This window comes from Monodon monoceros, unplaced genomic scaffold, assembly GCF_005190385.1.
Source record: "Monodon monoceros isolate NGI ecotype Baffin Bay Population unplaced genomic scaffold, NGI_Narwhal_1 Super_Scaffold_22, whole genome shotgun sequence".
NCBI lineage: Eukaryota > Metazoa > Chordata > Mammalia > Artiodactyla > Monodontidae > Monodon > Monodon monoceros.
The window spans coordinates 51,747,066-51,767,194 of NW_021703779.1; the positions used below are offsets into that span (position 1 = coordinate 51,747,066).

The following is a 20,129-nucleotide window of genomic DNA, read 5'->3' on the forward strand; positions in this document are numbered from 1 at the left end:
CCATTATTGTGACCACTCCCTTGAAAATACTTTCAACATTATTTCCCATTTCTTTTCCCATTGTGTGTTCCTGGAAAATCTACCCCAGATTTCACCCAACCAGCTATCTTTTCTATACCTGTGCTTGAGCAGCAAAAGAGACTGAGGAAAAGTCCCACAGTTGAGCTGATTGACTTTTCTTTACCACAAGACTCAATTGGGCACTCAACACTTCCAGAAAACACTAATACATATCCCTAATATGTTTGCTTTTTCACTTTCTTGTCTTAGAGAGAGTGGCTTTCAACTTTAGTTGCGTATTAGAATCATCTAGGGATCTTATAAAAATACTGATGCCCAGGATATACCTCATTTCAATTAAGTCATAATCCCTGAAGGTGAGATCTAGATAGCAGTGTTTTTTAAAGCTCCCCTTGTGATTCCAGTGTGTAGCCAATGTTGAGAACCATTGCTCTTAGAGGACTATTTCATAGTTGCTCCTGTCTCCTATAACTTCCAATGATTCCTCCTTCCATATCCCTCTCTCAGCTTCATATCTTCTCTTCATTCACCAAATATACAGGCCCAGCAGCACCTGCACCCTCGCCCATTTTCTTTGTCTTCCTTCTTGCTAGAGTACAGGAAGTGGCTCTGTTCCTATCAAGAGCAAGTATCATCTCTTATGCTCTGGATCCGTCCCTATCACCTTCTTGAAGACTTTACTCCTGCAAGTAACCCTTCTGCTGCACCTGTGCTTCTCAGACTTTAATGTACACGCAAATCACCTGGGGATCTAGTTAAATACAGATTATGATTTAGTAGCTCTGAGATGGGGCCTGAGGTTCTGTGTTTGTAATGTGTCCAGATGATGATAATGCTGTTGGTCTGTGGACCATGCTTCAAGTAGCAAGGTCCTATATTATCAGCCTTTCCTTCTCATTCCCATCATAATATAAGCATGCTCTTAAACTCTTGTTTAAATTGAAAGACAAGAACAACTTCCTTGACTTCATATACCTGTCCAAATGTTACCCTATTTCTTATTCCCTTCAGAGCAAAATTTTTTAAAGAGTTATCTATACTCTTTTCCACTTCTTTACCTTCATTAACTCTTTTTTTCCTTCGTTCACTCCTCAACTCACTCCAGTATGACTTCTGTTACCCTCGTGTTAATGAAACTACTCTTGTCAAGGCCAATGACTGTGACTGTGTTACCAATACAATGGTCATATCTCTATCATCATCCATTCAATTTAGTGTCATTTCTCAAAACTTTTTTCACCTGAATGAGATTTCTTCTGGTTTTCATTCTACCTTACTGACCACTACTTCTCAGTCTCCATTTTTGACTCCTCCCTCTCTACTCAACTTTAGTCTAATTGTCGGAGAGCCTCAAGACTCGGTCCAGGACACTTTTCTACCTACACTCTCTCTCTAGATAATCTCATCCCATCTACATGAGGATGACTCCAAAATGTATATCTCCTGGCAGATCTTCACTCCTGAGCTCTAAGCTTGTGTATCCACTTGTCTTTCTGACATCTCCTCTAATAATATGACTAAAGTACAGCTCACACTTAACTACATCCAGAATAGAAGTCTTGATTTCCTTCCCTCCTCAAATCTGTGTTTCTTCTAGTCTTCTCACATCAGCAAATGGTACTACCATCTACCCAGTTGTTCAAGCCAAAAAACTAGAGTCATCCTTAATTACTCCTTTCTTTCCCTCACACTCTACATACAACCCATCACCAAGTTCTGTTGTTTCTACCTCTAAAATATATCTCAAATATTTTTACCTCTGTTCATCATCTTCACAGCCTTTCCATCCCAAGTTATATCATTTCTCTTCTGGATGACTACAACAGCTTCAACCTCTTGTCCCTCTTTCAATTTGTTTATCATATAACAACCTGAGTGCTCTTTTACAAATGTAAATCAGACCAACTCAGTCTCCTGCTTAAAACCCCTCAACTCCCTCCACTCTCTCCCTGTTGTTCTCAAAATAAAATACAAACACTCTACTATAAGTTTCAAGTCTTTATATGACATGTTTCTACCAAATATATCTCCTATAACTCTTCTACCTTCTCTCTACCATTTCAGCCTCACTGGGCTTCCAATTCCTGGGACACTCTAAGCCTATTCAATCCTTCGGACTTTTGGACTTTGTTTTCTGTGCCTGGAATACTTCCCCCCTACCTCTTTACATGGTTGGCTCACTTTAAGCCTATAGGCCTCAACTTAAATGTCATCTTGAAGAGGCCTCTTTATCTAAATTCTCCCTTCCCCCACAGTTACTCTCTATTCTTTCACTTTCTTTCATAGAATTTATCACCATCTGTATTAGCATATTTATTTACCTCATTTACTTGTTTATTGGATAGAAGTGAAGGCATGGATGGTATCTGTCTTGTTCGTTATTATATAATCAGTGCTTAACACACTATGCCTGGCACATAGTACACACACATGTTTATTGAATTTACAAATGAGTAAATAAGAATAGGTAGTGATATATGTACCTAATATCATTTTGTCAAGACAACACAGGTTATAATCTGGGTATTAGCATTAGGCTCTCAATACTAGCATTATAGTAGTTGTATACTTTTAATTTTTATCCTTTTTCACTGCTGCATTCCACTCACTCTCGAGAATCAAAGGTCTGAGCCTCATTCCAGCTTAGCCGCTAAATTACTCTGTGACTTTGGGAATCCCATTTACTCCTGGGGGCTATACGTTATTGTCTGCAAAATGAGAATGTTGGAGGAGATAATCTTGAAGATCTTTGCCAACTTTGATATCCATTGATAAGTGATTGTTTAACACTATTAGGTAAATGACAATTAGTGTATTCATTGAATAATTGGGAAACCTGAGATACAGAGAAGCTGGGCCCTTGCCCCAGGTTACCCAACTGTAGTGAATTCAGTTTTTACTCAACTCTGCCCAAAGCCACAGCCACAGCAGGTGGAGACCAGCTTGGGCTGGTGCCTCTGCCCTCAGAAGCCTGCTTCTGGGCTCCTTGAATCACAATGGACTCAAATAAAGAGAATGTACTAGGCTGGAGACATACCTAAGATTGTCTCTCTCCTCATGCTGCTCATGGCTGAAAAGAGGACAGCATTTGGCACTTGTCCACTGAGAGCTGATGCCAGGCTAAATACCAGTTAGGCTTCTGAGAGATCACAAGCCTTCAAGGAAGAGGTCTGAGGCACAGAGATTGTGGAAACTCTTTTTCCATATTTCTATTAACCTGTTCTGAATGCTTACTGGTTGCTAGGCCTTGTGCTAAGTGCTTTCTTTCCATAGACAAATTTATCAAATCTTCAAAACAATCTTGTGAAGTAGACAATATTACTACCCCTATTTCACAGATAAGAAAACTATCAGGATGCAGGACATTAAATACCTGCCTGAGTAAGTACCAAAGTCAATAAAATTCAAGCAGTTCTGGCCCCAGATCTTATACTCTTACCTTCTACATTATAACACCTCTAACTGCTCATATGTTTTAGGCAAATAGGTACTCCAGACATAATGGATTCAATAGTGTCTATGCCTATGGGATCAACATCTGTTCTTCTATAAGAGTCTCTAAGCATATACATTAACACTGGAATGTTTGCCCTCAGATCCATTCTCCATTCTTCTCCTGCAAACTGAATTTCTTATGCTCCCTTGTTGTCTCACTTATTTTGTCCAATGGGAGACACCTGTGGGAGATTAGTGGGCAGGAGGAGGGAAGAAGCCAGGGTGTTTCCTTCACCTCCGGCTTCAGAGAGGTATATTCTGGAAGTGGCTATTTCTCCTCAATGACTTTAGCTTCTGTTGGACAATTCCTCCAATCATGGCATCTGCACCATCAGACCACCCACTCCATGCTTTTAGCTTCAATTTAGCACCAGTTTCTGGGTTCTGGCAACATTACCTTTTCCCATAAACCATCTATCTCTAGGAGTGGTAGCAGTTTTCTGTGGTTGCTAAATGCTGGCTTGCCTCACCATCCCCTATTTGGTTTCTTTGTTTTGGCAGTGTGATATGTTCCCTGTATTAAATGCTCTCTCTTTAAAAGATCTAGAGTGGGGGCTTCCCTGGTGGCGCAGTGGTTGAGAGTCCACCTGCCGATGAAGGGGATGCGGGTTCGTGCCCTGGTCCGGGAGGCCCACGTCCCAAGAAAAAATAAAAGACCTAAAGTGGCTTCTGTTTTCTTGACTGGATCATGATTGATATAGACAACTTCTATAATCCCAGGGCTTCTCACTATCACATAAATTGGTTTATATGCTTCAGAGCATATGTCACAACCTTTAATTATCTTGTTTGTATACTTACTTTTTGTTTATCTCTTTTCCAATTTAAGTACATTTTAAAGTCCGTGAGAGACTTTGTCTTGTATCTTGAGTAGCTATCCCAATGCCTGGCACATAGGAGCTCAATAATATTGTTGAATGAATGTATCTATTAAAAGACAATCCAGGTTTTATTGGATATCACCTATGTGCCAGTCACTGTTGTAGGAGATAGCAAGGTTAGTAATTCATTGCCCCCAGTTTAAAAAAAAACAACTTATATTTCCACTTAAGTGACAATAAAAAGAAAAGTATATACATGACCAGTGTGTTAATTTGTCAGGGCTGCCATAACAAAGTACCACAGACTGGGTGGCTTAAACAACATAAATTTATTTTCTCACAACTTTGAAGGCTAGAAAGTTCAAGATCAAGGTGGTCTCTTCCGAGGCCTCTTTCCTTGTCTTGTAAATGGCTGTCTTCTCCTTTGTCTTCATATGGTCTTCCCTCTATACCAACCTGTGTCCAAATTTTCTCTTCATATAAGGACACAAGACATATTGGATTAGAGCCTAACTTAATGACCTTATTTGTACTTAATTACCCCTTTAAAGACCATGTCTCCAAATATAGTCACATTCTGAGGCATTGGGGTTTGGACTTCAACATACAAATTTGGGAGGGGGCACAATTCAGCCTATAACAAGTAAAAGAGCATTTTCAGTTGAGAAAGCTAAATGGTGGTGCTACAGAAGTTAGATGAAAGATGATAAAATCAGGTTTTAGAGTATTCCGGGAAAGCTTTCTAGAGGCTGTGTGCTTAGTGCCAGGTCTTAAAGAGATCTTAAAGAGTCATGACAGCTTGAATGGGCTGGTTGGTAGGGGCGGTGCATCCAAGAGGCACAGAATGAAGGCCCCAAGGTGAGAAAGTGAGGAGACATTGCAGAATTTCTGATTACTGAACCATCAGACTTGGGAGGAAGTTGAAAGGTCACCCAGGCTAAGCTCCCATTTGATTCAGGAATCCCTTGCCAAAGGACAGTTCAGCTTCTGCGTATACCCCTCCCAGGACAGGGTGCTCATTAAGGCAGCTGCTTCGATATTTGGCCAGCTGTTTGGCCAAAACAATGGCTTGGATGAAGAGGGGAGAGTTTGCTAGGAAGTAGAGGACAATAAGGTGGTGTGTGGGGCCAGTGATGTCTTCATACCATTCACCTTCAGGCACTTCTTTCTGATGTCATATTTTAATTCCTTCTTGCTGTAGCTGCAACCTCTGTTTCTGTAATCCCTTTCTTTCCTGAACTTCCCTGTGGGCCCGGAGCATTGGATTCTTGTCCTGTTTGGTTGTGCTACCATGGGCAAATATTTTTCAATCTCAGGGCTTCAATGTTCATGTCTGTAATAGGGGACTAATTAATTAACACTCCCTGTCATGTCTTCCTCACAAGGTTATTTTAAGACTATATGCAATGATAATGGGTGTGAATGTGACCAACAGCATCAACTCCCAGCAGACGCAAAGAGGCCAGCCTGGGTTGAATTGCCCAGAGTTAGAGGCATCATGACGAGGTGCGTGGTTTCTCCGTTTGCCTGTTTTGCTGATGTTCGTTTGACTTATTCTCAGCAAAATAAGCAAATGGAAAATTCATTCATCAACAAGCTAACTTTTATATTCCTGAGGGTGTGAGGAAGAATCCTGAGGGTGTGTGTGTGCGTGTGTGTGTGTGTGTGTGTGTGTGTGTGTGTGTATGAATGATAGCAAAAAGAAGCCTGGAAAGCAGCAGAGGGTAAAGTTGAGACTTTACCTTTTTTATGTGACCTTAGGTAGGTCTCCTCCATCATTTATTTATTTATTTATCTGTAAGATGGAGATACTAATGCCTGCCTCCACAAGGTTGTTCTGAGAAGTGAAAGTGATAATGAGGATGAAATCCCCAAGAGAGTAGCACTAGGAGAGAAGACCCCAGGGGACTACGTAGAGGGAGTCCTGGAGGGACGAAAGCGGGAGAGTGCTGGCATAGCTCCACTCGGGCAGGATCTTATTATTTAAAAGGCTGGCCCAACACCTCTGGCAAGTTTGGAAAGGACTTTTTGCTGACTCGACACAATTGGGGAGCCCCACAATAAACAGCATCTAACTCCAGCGCAGCCGGAGGCAAGTAGAGGTGGCAGCTGCCTTCTCCTGGGCGGAGGTTATTCACCCACATCCTCTCCGTGCACCCCACCTCCCAGATCTCAAGCCTCAGCAGGGGACAAAGGCAGTCGGTGGGGAGTCCCCCTCCCACGTTTCCCCAGGCCAAGCACCTCGGGAGCTGCGGGGCAGAAAGGCAGAGCCTGCCTGCAGGGATGGAACAACGTGAATGAAGGCGAGGTCCGCAGCGAAGGGGATTGGGCTGTAGGGCTGTGAAGGAGGCGAGGGGGAGGAGGCGCTGGGGCTTTCGCTTGCTCCAGCCCTGCCAGCCCAGCCAGCCCGAGACAACCCGCGCCAGCCACCGGGGCCTTGGAGAAGCCGGACTTCATTAGCACCATGCAGTGGATAAGGGGTGGATCGGGAATGGTGAGTGCACATAACCGCAGCTTCCCCAGCTTGAGCTTCAGTCCCCTAGCCCCACCCCCAGCTCCTTCACCAGCCGCCAGGCAGTGAGCCCCCTAGTCTCTGCCCACCGCCCTCTCCGCTGTCCTTGAGATACCAGCAAGCTTGCTGTGGCCATTTTAGGAGCCCTTGCTTGCCTGCCTGCGAGGAAAGCCCCCTCCCTTCTCCGTCCCCGTTCTTACCACCCCCGAGTGGGGGGGGGGTCACCTGGAAGACCAGAGAGGCAAGGCGGCTGGTAGAGGGGCTCTCTGGGAGCAGTTAGTCTCGCAGGAGGGTGGGGTGATTGGGGGATATGGCACGGGGTTGGGAGGGAGGGGTAGTCACAAAGCCTGGGATTGTGGAGGGGGCAGTATGGGAGAGCTGCGTGTATCCCCTTCCTGGGACGAGCCAGAGAGCCATTCTCAGGGAAGCTGCTTGGGGGAGTCCTGAAGCCCTTCCTTGCCTGGGCTGGGGTCACCCTGTCCACACTTCGGGCTTTGTCAAGGAGAGACAGCTACAGAAACTGCTATCCTGGAAATGGATCTGGGCCCCATGCAGTTAGGAGAGCTCCCCCCGCCCATCCAAGGAGTGTGTGCTTGTGTGTGTGTTTAGTATCATCCTCCAACAGTTCATTGTATGCCATGATGCTCCGTTCTCCACCTGGAGACCTTGGAATGACTTCCTTTGCAGAGAGGAAGTGGTGGCTGCATCTTGATGCCTCTCTGACTCAGCCAGGGGTAGCTCAAGTCTGGTCAGGGACTCGAGGGCATGGGAGGCCACAATGCCTTTGTCCTCAGCTGGGAGGCATGGGCAAGAGGGTCTTGGAGGGCAGTTGGGTTGGGTCAGCAGGCACTGATGGCAATGCCAGCCCACACTTCTGAACTGCCACCCATAACTTACAGCTGAAGGAAAGTAGCCTGAAGCTGTTGGGCAAAAATTGATCTTTAACTCCTTTTTTTGCTCCCATTCTGGAAAGGAGCAGGGAATCTGGTGTGGGCTATGACTGTATTCAGAGGAGCTGTTCTCTTCCCTTCCTTGCAGTTTCCTTAGACCTCTGTTTCAGTGTTTCTTGAAGTCATTTAGTTTGTATTTGCCAGCACTTCAAGAGACTCTTCTCAGATCTCCCTCTTTCCCTGGAGTCCCATAAAGCTATTTCAAATGTTTGTAGAACCAGAAAACCATAGAGCAGGAAAAGGCCTTTAAATCCTTGTTGTCCATCCAGGAAAGTTGAGACCCAGAGAGTGGGAGAGACTTGCCCAGGGCCACACAGCTCCATGAAGGCAAAACTGAGTCCAGCAAAGGAGTCTCCTGACTCTCTGTCACTGTCCCTCTCCACTGCTACACAGAATCATCAAATGGTGCTGATAAAGGCAGAAAGGAACAAAGAGTCATGATCTTGGTAAAGGACTTCCTTCATGATGAACTAATGCCATGAATTTTGCCTGAATAACACCCATGACAGTCCTAGTATTTCTAGCAGCAGGGTCTAGGTGAGACCTCCTTCCTCTACTAAATATATTGTAGTATAGGGGTCCAGAGCCACCCATTGACAACAGATTAAGTTAATGGAGAAATCTGAAGTTTTGCCAATTGTGTGTGAGAAAGGAGAGAGTAACAGAAAACTTGTGGAGACTATGTAATTAAAGAGATTGATGGAGAAATCTCATAATATTTTTAGGAGACTGAAGTAGTGAATATTATATGATGAAAGCATTTATTTAACTATTTGCCAGAATTCAAGAGATAGGAGTAGTAAATTCTATTATAGCCTGGAAGGCAGGAAACTTCTAACCTTGGCCCTGATGTTTAACAGGAGTGCTTTGAGCCTCAGTTTTCTCACCTATTAAATGGAGCTATTAATGATTACCAAAATTCCTTCCATGTCTGAGATTCTCAGTTTCCTAGAAGTAAATGTTGGGTAAAATTTAACTGGTGGTTTGTTAGGAAAAAATAGGAGTATATTTTTAGCCACAATTTTATAATATGGCTAGTCAAAAGGTAATTGCTCCTGTTCTTTCATTTGCAAAGCCCTTGAAATCCAGATTGAGCTCTTCATAACAGTGAGATTTCTTTGTTGAACGTTTGACTATTGTAACTGATTGCAAGTGTCACATGTTACACAAAGGTCCTTGAACAGTAAAACATCAGTTGGCATTTTACAGAATAAACTCCATCTTAGTAGACAGTGTTAAAAAATACTGTGAGTTCACTTTTGATGGTAAATTGTTCGGTGTATTTATTCATAGCTTGTGTCTGCAATGGCAGTTTGTGCTGGGTTAGGCAGTATGCCTAGAGTGGAAAGCAAGCTGGTTTCAGAATCACAAGTCTGACATTGAGGGGCCTGGCTTTTATACTTCTCAGCTCTGAAACACTTGACAATTGTCAAACCTCTTCCATTCTCAGTATTCTCACCCATAAAATGGGGACAGGGTAACATCTCATAGGATCTATTGAGCTTATTAATTAATTCCAAAAAACCTAGAGTCTACTATGAATTGACACTGATCTAGGTGCTGGGGGCAGCAGTGAACAAAAAGAAATTCTCTGCTCTCATGGATCTTACATTCTGAGGGTCAAGGGAGCTCACTAAACAATTACACAAATGACTACACAATATGTCAGGAGATGCTAAGCTCTAAGAAGAAAAAGAAAATCTGGTAAGAGAATAGAGAGAGATAGGGCTGGGATGATATATTAGATAAATCAGTCAGAGCCTCTCTGACTAAGGAACATTTGAGCAGAGATGTGAAGTGAAGGAACAAGGTCTGTGGGGATGTTTAGGTGAGGAGAGTGCTAGCCATAAGAAACAGCAGAGAGAGAGAGCACAGCTGGTTTGTTTAAGAAACACAAGGAGGCCAATGTCCTGGGGACATTTAATCTGAGTGAGATGGGTAGTTTTGAACAGATAGGGAAATAATCTGACTTAAATTTTAAGAGGATAATAGATTGTAGTGGGGCAAAGGAAAGACCTGTGAGGAGGGTCTTAAAATAGTCCAGGCTAGAGGCGATGGTGGCTTGGACCAGGGTGATGATAATCTGTATGAAAGGGCTGTAGTCAGCATTGTAGATGGTCTGTGTCTTTCTCCTTTCTGACCACCCATCCAAATCTTGAATGACTGAGTGTGGAGCTAGAATGAACACAGAGTGGGTGGATGCGTACAAGGGAATTTTGTGTCTATGTCAATGATCCAATGATCTGCTTTGGGCTCCTGGCCTCTAGTGAGGCTAATTGAGGGTTGATTCTGTGTGGATTACTAATGAACCAATCTCTTGCTTTCTGGGATTCTGGAGAATATTAAGTATATTATTAGTACTTTGAAGATATGATACACTTAACATATGTGACATCTGGAATGGCTCATTTTTAATACTCTCTCCTCTATGTGACAAAATTATTTTCAGTAATAATCATGTACTAATCAGTACTAATAATTATTTTATTGATTTGTTTTTTAATTTTCAAATAATTAACAATGAAAAAGAAGAATAAACTTCAATTTTAAAGATATTCAAATTCAGTAACGTCTCATATATGATCTAAAATGTGTACTTATTGAACAAAAATACTACACTTTACAGTTCATATTATCTTCTCTGTTTTATATTTTAAGCACAAATAAAAACTCCAATTGGTCACATAGATGACAGAATTGAAATAAATTACATTGTCTCTTTGACTTTACAATTGTAGTGCTATCATTGTTTACTTCAAATCTACTATTTAAATTCTGGAACATATAGTGCCAGAAGGATTTGCAGACATGAAATGCACCCAAAGCTACCTTGAATGGTCTTAAACCTTTCCAAAGTAAAATGAACTGAGGGAACACATGTAAAATCTGTGTGTATGTGGGAGGGTGGCAAATGTATAACTGGAATCAGCTGAATCGACTCTGAATCAACTTCCATGTAGAATACAATATTATTAAAGGATAAGTAATCAAATGTAATAATTTGAAACTTTATGTATTGAATATATTACTAAAACTCAGTAATAACAACAATTGTTTAGAGCTTTGACCAACAAAAGATTTTTTTCAAGGAGGAGTATTTTGTTACTGGCATTATTTAAAATTGCTGGCGCATAGTGATAATAAAAGTACACTTTGACTTTTGGTCTTAAAAAAATTCTATAGCTAGTACACTATTTCATTGCCTGCACTAAGGGTTTCCTACTCCTATTGCTCCACCCTTGGTATGGCACCGCTTTGGAGAATATGGAATCTTGAACTAATTCCATGCCAAATTTCATGTTACCTATATAAAAGCCACAACATTTGAGTTGGTGGAAATCTCTGCATAAGTAAGATACAATGACAACTGGTAAGTTTAATGGTTGATTTAATTCTGGTATGAATGACAGAAATCTATTCACACTGGCTTAAAACACACAGGTTTTATTCTTTCACATAAAATAAGTCAGAATATAGGCATATCTGAGCCAATATGGTACCTTCAGAAAGTCTTTAGGGACTTCTCTGCTCCACCATCCTTAGCATTTGGCTTTTATTCTTGAGGTTGCTCCATGATCCAAGATGGGTGTTGAAGCTCTAGAACATTTATTAACATCCACATTCTAGGTAGCATGAAGGGAAGGTAAAAGAGGAGGAAAAGGGCTTAACCCTCCTTTTGAAAGAAGCCTTCCAGGAAGTCCTATTTAATACTTCTCCTTAAATCTAATTGGTAGGAACTGAGTCACATGGATGCTCCCAGCTTCAAGGGAAACTTGGAAATGTAGTTATGTAAACTGGCTGGTTATGTGCACAGCTAACAATCAGGGGCAAGGTTTCTGATTCAAAGGAAGAAGGGGCCATTGGAAGACAACCTGCAGTTATTGTTACAGTTAATCCACATGTATGTGTGCCAGTGTAGAAATGCAGAAACTTAGGGCTTGAACTCAGCTTTGGACTATGAGCCACAGCCTGACAGATGTGGCCAATAGTAAAAATACTGTCATCAATCTGGTGAAGTATCAATCAAAACTTGATGTGCCCTTGTCTACCTTTACTTCCCCCCAGTGACAGTCTTCTTGTGAGACTAAGTGGATGGTGATATCCTTCACAGAGATGGGGAATGCAAAATGAGGAGGAGCATTTATAGAGGGGAAATGACAAGTATAGTCTGAGCCAAGTTGAGTCTGAGATGTTTGAACAGCTTCAAATGGGAGATATCCAATAGGCCAGTTGGTGATCTACATATTGAGCTCAGAGGAAGATTGGGAGGCACTGGTCACAGTTGAAGTTCTGACTGTAGATGAACCACCAAGTAGTTTAAAATACAGATCAGCCTGGGGAAGTGAGGGGTTTAGAACTGTTAGATCAGAATTTGAGCCTTCTCCTTTTTGTGGTAGTCTCCTACCCTTGAGCAGACCCACTCCACTCTGTTATCTACTTTCTGGAATTTCCATGGCAACAGTATAATTTCAGGCTTTACTTTCTACAGTGCTCATGTTGCTTCTGGGCTGCCTCAGCTTTAATGTTCAAGCTGGATGACGTTGGGTATAATTTAGTCTAACTCCTTAGATCAGGGGTCAGCAAACTATAGCCTGATGGCCAAATCCAGCCCACAAACTAAGAATGGTTTTTACATTTCTAAATAGTTGGGAAAAATTCAAAGAAGGACAATATTTTGTGATACACGTATATGAAATTACATGGAAATTTATATGAAATTCAAGTTTCAGTGTCCATAAATAAAGTTTTATTAGAACACAGCCATGCTCATTATGCCTTCATGATACAAAGGCAGATTTGAGTAGTTGTGACAGAGACTATATGACCTGCAAAGCCTAAAATACTTATTATTTAGCCCTTTACACAAAAGGTTTGCAGGTCCCCTGCCTCAGAGCCCTCGGGTTACCATGGCAGTGCCTCAAGGGAGGGGGGCAGGGGCAGGCAGAAATTTGGGTCTCCTACTTTTGATTTATCCAGAGCACCTGGGTTTTGGCTTCATATGTTAGGTTGTTGCTTACGACTTTGGAAAAGGGTTTTGCTTTCTCTGTGTTCTCCCTACCTCCCACACAAAATGTTTTAATACCACTCATTTTATAGATTGTGAAAACTGAGTCTCAGATAGGGAGGGTGCTTTACCCAAGACCACAAAGTGAGTATAACTGGGAAAAGAATCCCCATATCCAACTATACTTCAATTAAAAAGAAAAAAGAAAAGAAACACCCAGAATAATTTTTGACCAAATGTATGGGCACCCTGTGGCCCAGTCAAGTTGATACATAAAATTAACCATCACGTAGTCTCACTTATCTTCCCAGTTTGCTGTGAGAATCATATGTGTGAGTGTAGACAGAAAGGGGCTGTGTGAACTTTGTTGTTCTCTACCCATATGGGGAAGAATTATTATTCCTAACAGTACAGAGGGGATATACACTTGGGTGGGTAGAATATGATCTTTTCTACTGCCCTGAATTCAGCCCTCAGAAGATGAGACCCAACTTTACTCTTCTCTGAGTGCCAAGAGATCCAACAGGAATTTCATTCACAAGGAAATATCACTCCCACCCCAGCCCAACGCTTCCTGAACTCTCTGCTTGAGGAGGGACTGAAAAAGGCCCCCAAACAGCCCCATGACATGATGAGAGGAGCTTCTTCTTAGCCCGTTGTTTTGAGAAGTTTGCTCATTGTGCTGTTTTTGGTGTGGGGGGGCGTTTTATGTGTGTGTGTGTTAGAATATGACTAGTTCTGCAAGTGATTAAACTGTTCAATAATGGAAACCAGGCAGTGGGGGGAAATAAATGCATTCAGCTAGCTCTAAGAAGTCCTATTGCCATGAGGAAATATTTTGTCAAAGGGCCCGTGTGACATACCAGGGTAGTGACATTTAAGTTGAGTCAGCTATGTAGGGGAAAAATCCTAACAAATTTGGATTATAATAAAAAATAAAGGATGAGATAGTGAAGTTCGTGGGGAGTTTGAGAGAGGCAACAGGAATTGCATGTGCAAAGTCCTTAAGGTTGAGATAGTTTGGCATGCTTGAGGGATAGAAAGAAGACCTGTATGGCTGGAGCACAGGCAGAAAAGGAGGCAAGTGGCATGATAGGAAGACAGGAAGTCAGACAGGGACCAGCCCACACGGGACCTTGTAGGCCCAGGGAGCTTGCAGGCCCAGGGAAGGTGTGTGTCAGCTATACTCAAAGACAGTATAGCTCTGTGTTTAATAGCACACTCTCAACCAGACTGCCTAGATTCAAATTCTGACTCTTCCACTTATTAGTTTAGTGACCTTGGACATGTTACCTAACCTTTCTGTACCTCAGTTATGCCCTCTGAAAAATGGGGATTATAATGGTACTATCCATAGTGTTATTGTGAAGACTGATTTATGCTCACAGTGTGTGTGATAGTGCTGGACACTGACAAGTGCTATTTATTCTAAGTACAATAGGAAGCATTTGTAGCAGTAGAATGGTGGGATCTGCTTTATGATCTGAGAAGTTGACTTTTGCAGGCTATAGAGAATGGATTGAAGAGGGTGAAAATGGAGATGGCAAGCCCAGTTGAGATACTGCTGCAGAAATGAAGTCACTGGAGCTGAGGAGAGGAGGGCAGATTGGACAACAATTTTGGAGATAGAATCAATGGAAATTGGTGCTGGATTGAGTGAGAGACGTATAGAACAGGGAGGAAATATGGAAGATGGCCCCTAGGTTTCTGGCTCTGCCACTGACTAGCTGTGTGATTTGGGGCAAGGGATTTAACCATTCTAAGCTTTAGTTTCCTTATATATTAGTCAAGGTTCTCCAGAGAAACAGTACCAGCAGGATATGTGTGTGCGTGTGTGTGTGTGTGTGTGTGTGTGTGTGTGTGTACACACACAGTTGACCCTTGAACAACACAGATTTGAAATGTGTGCGTCCACTTATATGTGAATTTTTTTTTCTTCCAAAAATACGGACTGCAGTACTATATGATCCATGGATGTGGAACTGTGGATACAGAGGAGGGCTGTCTGTAAAGTTATAGGTGGATTTTCAATTGTGCTGTTGCTCAGTGCCCTTAACTCCTGCATTGTTCAAGAGTCAACCTTATAAATAAATAAACACACACACACACAGAGGGAGACAGGGAGACAGGGAGAGGGAGAGAGATTTATTTTAAATAATTGGCTCACGTGATTGTGGAGGTGCAAATCCCAAATCTGTAAGGTAGGCCAGCAAGCTGGGAAGAGTTGCAGTCTGAGTCCAAAGGCAGTTTGCTGGCAGAATTCCCTCTTGCTAGAGGGAGGTCAGTCTCTGTTTTATTAAGGTCTTCAACTGATTAGAAGAGGCCCACCCACATTGTGAAGTATAATCTGCTTTACCCACAGTCCACTGATTTAAATGTTGATGTCACCCAAAATAATACCTTCACAGAAATATCCAGAATAATGTTGACCAAATATCTGGGCATTGTGGCCCAGACAAATTGACACATACAATTAACTATCACAACTTATCAGTGAAACTGAAATAATAGTAGTACCTGGTCATTGGTACTATTGTAAATATGAAACTAATCTATGTAAAGCACTTGGTACAGTATATTTCACATAACAAGGGTTCAATTAATAATCATCTTTATTATTTTAATACAATAATAATCCCTCACTTTTTTTGGTATTTTGCATTTTCAAAGCACCTTCACATATGTGAATTTATGTGGGCATCACAACACTCTTTATACTTAAACGTTGGGGAAACTAAGACTGGGAGAGATGAAGTATCTTTTCCACACATCTATCTTCAAACAGAGCCAGGATGAGAAATAGATCTGTAATTCTATAGTAGTTCCTTGAGCGTTACTCTCCCCGCTTGCCAGGAGTGGATTTTTGCTTGGTCTCCTTCATTCCAGAGGTAAGGGATATCAGCAATAAGATCACGAATGCAGTAGGGCTTAAGGATAATAGCTAACATTTACCAAGCCAGCGTTCACCTTGTGCCAAGCACTGCACTGCTCTAAGTTTTTGCATGTGTATCTAGTTTAATCTTCCCAACAATCCTATGAGGTAGGCATGAAACTGCCAGGTAGGTTGTGGAAGAGAGCAGGACCCTCAGGCCACATGCTGAGAACTCAACTGACTTTTGCCCCTTCCTCCCTCACCATTATAAATACCAGAGATTGTGAAAACTCAGGGAAGCCATTTGAGTGTTTGTGAGACAAATGTATTTGGGTGTGTAAAGGTCAATGAAGCCTGGCAGAATGCCTTTTGTGTACATAGCAGGCACTCCTGTGAATATTTGTGGAATGGATGAGTGAACTGATGAAGGAGAAGAACCTCAGGCTGCCTGTAGCCAACCATGCCTGAAGCTGGCCATAGAAAAGGCAGAGGCATTTGCAGTAAATGTTCCTTTTTGCAGAGGTAAGATGTCCCTGAACCAGCCAGGCAGTTAGGTGAAGGGAACAGGCTGAAATGGGAAGCTTCAGAAGTCCTTCCTGGGACAATTGCTTGACTAATCTGGATATCAGGTTACTAATATGCAAAATGGGGCCCTTCTCTCTCTCTCTCTCTCTCCCCCTCTCCCTCTCTTGCTCCCTCCCTCCCTCTCTCGCTCCCTGCCTCCCTTCCTCCCTCTCTCTCTCTCTCCCCCACACACATGCACACAGCCACATAGATATTTCATTCACTTACTTAATAATATTTATTGAGCATCTGCTATGTATCAGGCACTGTCCTAGACACTGAATGGTAAACAAAACGGACAAAAATTCTGTCCTTGTGGAATGGATTTTCTACTAGGGCAGATACATGCTAAGCAAATGATTCCATAAAGCATATACTATGTTCTAAGTGCTAAGGAGAAAAAATACAGCAGGGAAGAGGGATAAGAAGTATGTGTAGAGGGGGTTAAAATTTTAGTTTCCTATTTCTAGCTGCACTTCCCTCACAAGGTTGCAATGAGGTTGAAATGTGATAAAAGGCCTATTTAAGAAGCTGTGAAGTTCTATTTAAATGTAAGCTGCAGTTATTCTTGGGGGATAATTTTTCTTGATCCTTATTTGCTGTTCTCTTTTCCATCATCAGTTCAGTAAGAGTTCTGGTCTAGAGGACAAGAAACTCGGGTTATAGTCCTGGCCCTGGCATGACAGTTTATTAAAAATCCCAAATATATAGAACATTAAAGATTCTAAAGTACTTTTCCAAGAACTGGGTTTTCTGGCTTTAAATTATTTGTTCTTTCCATTCTCCCACGAAGTGGTGAGAGCTAAGTCACTTTCCTTCTGAGAAGCAGAGTATTCCCCTTATGTAAAGTGGGAACTATTACCCCTCACTCCTTGCCAGCCTTCTGGGGCTGTTGTGAGGTGCAAACCAGATAATATCATAAAATGAGCCTGTAAGCGCCGTTTGCTGTGATCTGGAGAATTGGTACTCCTGCTTAAGTGACTTATTTTGTACTTCATAAACTTGTTATATGTATGAAGGGGGGAGAGTGAGCCTTCAGGACTGAGTGCAACTTTCTTTCCTTTCACAGAAGCTGCTAAGGATAGCAGAGGAATCAATGAACCTCAGCACCTCCTAGAAATAAGAACACTTATACAGAAACATTTAGCATCTCATGATGGAGTGGCAACCACTGGTGTGCAGCCCCTTTTCGCCACTCTGCTTTAGAGAAGTGGGAACCAGGACTAATCTTCCGACATTTAATACAGAAGTGACTCATGACCTTTAAAGACCTCCACTTGCTGCTTAGATATGACCTCATTCAGAATGCTGGAGGTGAGGTGGGGAGCATTGAATAAGTAGAATCTTCATTTAGTATGCCCCTCACCTTTTTCTACTATAACAATTCTTCTTTTCTTAACCAAATGTTTTAATCCATAGAGCACTTTCAACTTCATGATTTCATCATCTTTTTGGTAGTCATTATTTGTTTCTTCTATTTATAGATGAGGAAACTGAGGCTCAGAAAATATAGTTTTTGCCTAAAGTTGGGGGCAAAGATAATATTCAAACTCTCGTATAATAGTAATTGTTATCATTTACTGAGCATTACTATGTGCCAGGCATTGTTCTAAGCACTTTACATGTATTCACTCATTAAATCCTCACCAAGAACCATAAGAATCTCCCTGTTTTTCATGTGAGAAAACTACAGTACTGAGAGTCTGGGGCTTGCTTAAAGTGAAGGGCAGAATGAGTACCAGGGCATTATACCATTCTCCCCATTTTAAAGATGAGAAAGGTGAGACTAAAAAACATTAAGTAACGTGCTCAAGGTCATACAACCAGCAATTGTCAGAACTAAGGTTGAAACTCAGCAAGCTGACTCTAATCCCTGTGTTCTGAACTCTCAAGCTATACTGCTTCCTTCTAAGTGTAGGGCTCTTTGTAATCGGGTTAATTGAAGCAGAGAGAAAGAGAAAGGGGGAGGGAGCTTATTAAGATCACAAAGCATATTTAACATTTTTAAAATTTAATTTTTAATGAATAGAACAGTCATATGGTTTAAAAAATCAAACTATTAATATGTATCCAATGGATGACCCCTATCCACCCAGGTTCCCCCATTAGAGTTCACCAGAATTTCTTTATGCAGATATAAGCAGATACAAAAGTATTTTCTTATTTTCTTTCTTTTTCACCCCCAAAATCACACATTTTATATACTATTCAGCATATTTCTTTTTACTTCCTTTATTGAAGTATAATCAACTTACAATATTATGTTAGTTTCAGGTGTACAACATAGTGATCCAATATTCTTATACTTTACAAAGTGATCACAACAGTAAGTCTAGTTACCATCTGCCACCATACAATTTAATAATGTTACAATATTATTGACTATATTCACTATGCTGTACATTACATCACCATGACATTTATTTTATAACTGAAAGTTTGTGCCTCTTAATCTCCCTCACCTATTTCACTCATCCCATCCCCCCTCCCCCACCCCGATAATCACCAGTTTTTTTCTCTGTATCTATGAGTCTGTTTCTGTTTTGTTATGTTTGCTCATTTGTTTGTTTTTTAGATTCCACATATAAGTGAAATCATACAGTATTTTTCTTTCTCTGTCTGACTTATTTCACTTAGCATAATACCCTCTAGGTCCATCCATGTTGTCACAAATGGCAAGATTCCATTTTTTTATGACTGAGTAATATTCCCCATTTTCTTTATCAGTCCATCTATTGATGGACACTTTAGGTTGATTCCATATCTTGGCTCTTCTAAATAATGCTGCAATGAATATAGGGGTGCATATATCTCTTCAAATCAGTGCTTTTTTTTTCTTTGGGTGTATACCCAGAAGTGAAATTGCTGGGCCACGTAGAAGTTCTATTTTTAATTTTTTGAGGAACTTTTTCCTATAGTGGCTTTACCAGTTTACATTCCCATCAACAGTGCACAAGGATTCCCTCTTCTCCACATCCTTGCCAACAGTGTCTGTTGTTGTCTTTTTGACTACAGTCATTCTGACAACTGTGAGGTGATATCTCACTGTGGTTTTGATTTGCATTTCCCTGATGATTAGTGATGTTGAGCATCTTTTCATGTATCTGTGAACCATCTGTATGTGTTCTTTGGAAAAATGTCCATTTAGGTCCTCTGCCCATTTTTCAATCAAGTTGTTTTTTTTTTTTTTTGATATTGAGTGTTGTGAGTACTTTGTATATTTTTATATTAACCCCTTATCAGATATATAATTTACAAATATCTTCTCCCATTCAGTAGGCTGCCTTTTCGTTTTGTTGATAGTTCCTTCACTGCACAAAAGCTTTTCAGTTTCATGTAGCCTCATTTGTTTATTTTTGCATTTGTTTCCCTTGCCTGAGGAGACATCTCCAAGAAAATATAGCTGAGACTGATGCCAAAGAGCATACCACCTATGTTTTCTTCTAAAATTTTTATGGTTTTAGGTCTTACATTCAAGTCTTTAATCCATTTTGAGTTTATTTTGGTATATGGGGTGAGAAAGTAGTCCAGTTTGATTCTTTTACATGTAAATGTCTAGTTTTCCCAGCAACATTTTTGAAGAGGCTGTTGTTTTCCCCATTGTATATTCTTGCTTCCTTTGTTGTAGATGAATTAACTATATAAGCGTCGGCTTATTTCTGGGCTCTCCAATATATTCCATTGATGTATGTGTCTGTTTTTATGCCAGCACCATACTGTTTTGATGACTGTAGCTTTGTAGTATAGTCTTAAGTCAGGGAGTGTGATACCTCCAGCTTTGTTCTTTTTCTCTCAAGATTGTTTTGGGTATTTAGAGTCTTTTGTGTTTCCATACAAATTTTAGAATTATTTGTTCTAGTTCTGTGAAAAATGCCATTTTTTTTTTTTT

The 20,129-nt window shown here is 41.2% G+C and overlaps 1 protein-coding gene across 2 annotated transcripts in view; it reads left to right on the top strand.

Moving 5' to 3' along the window:
* Positions 1-6,419: 6,419 nt before the first annotated feature.
* ARHGEF9 (Cdc42 guanine nucleotide exchange factor 9) overlaps positions 6,420-20,129 on the top strand; it is a 217,100-nt gene continuing 203,390 nt past the window's right edge. The window contains exon 1 of one of the 2 annotated variants that reach the window (XM_029241365.1): positions 6,420-6,831. In XM_029241365.1, the coding sequence (XP_029097198.1) occupies positions 6,802-6,831 (30 nt within the window). In that variant the 5' untranslated portion in view covers positions 6,420-6,801. The remainder of the gene's footprint in view (positions 6,832-20,129) is intronic. The other variant, XM_029241369.1, reaches the window with a different exon arrangement.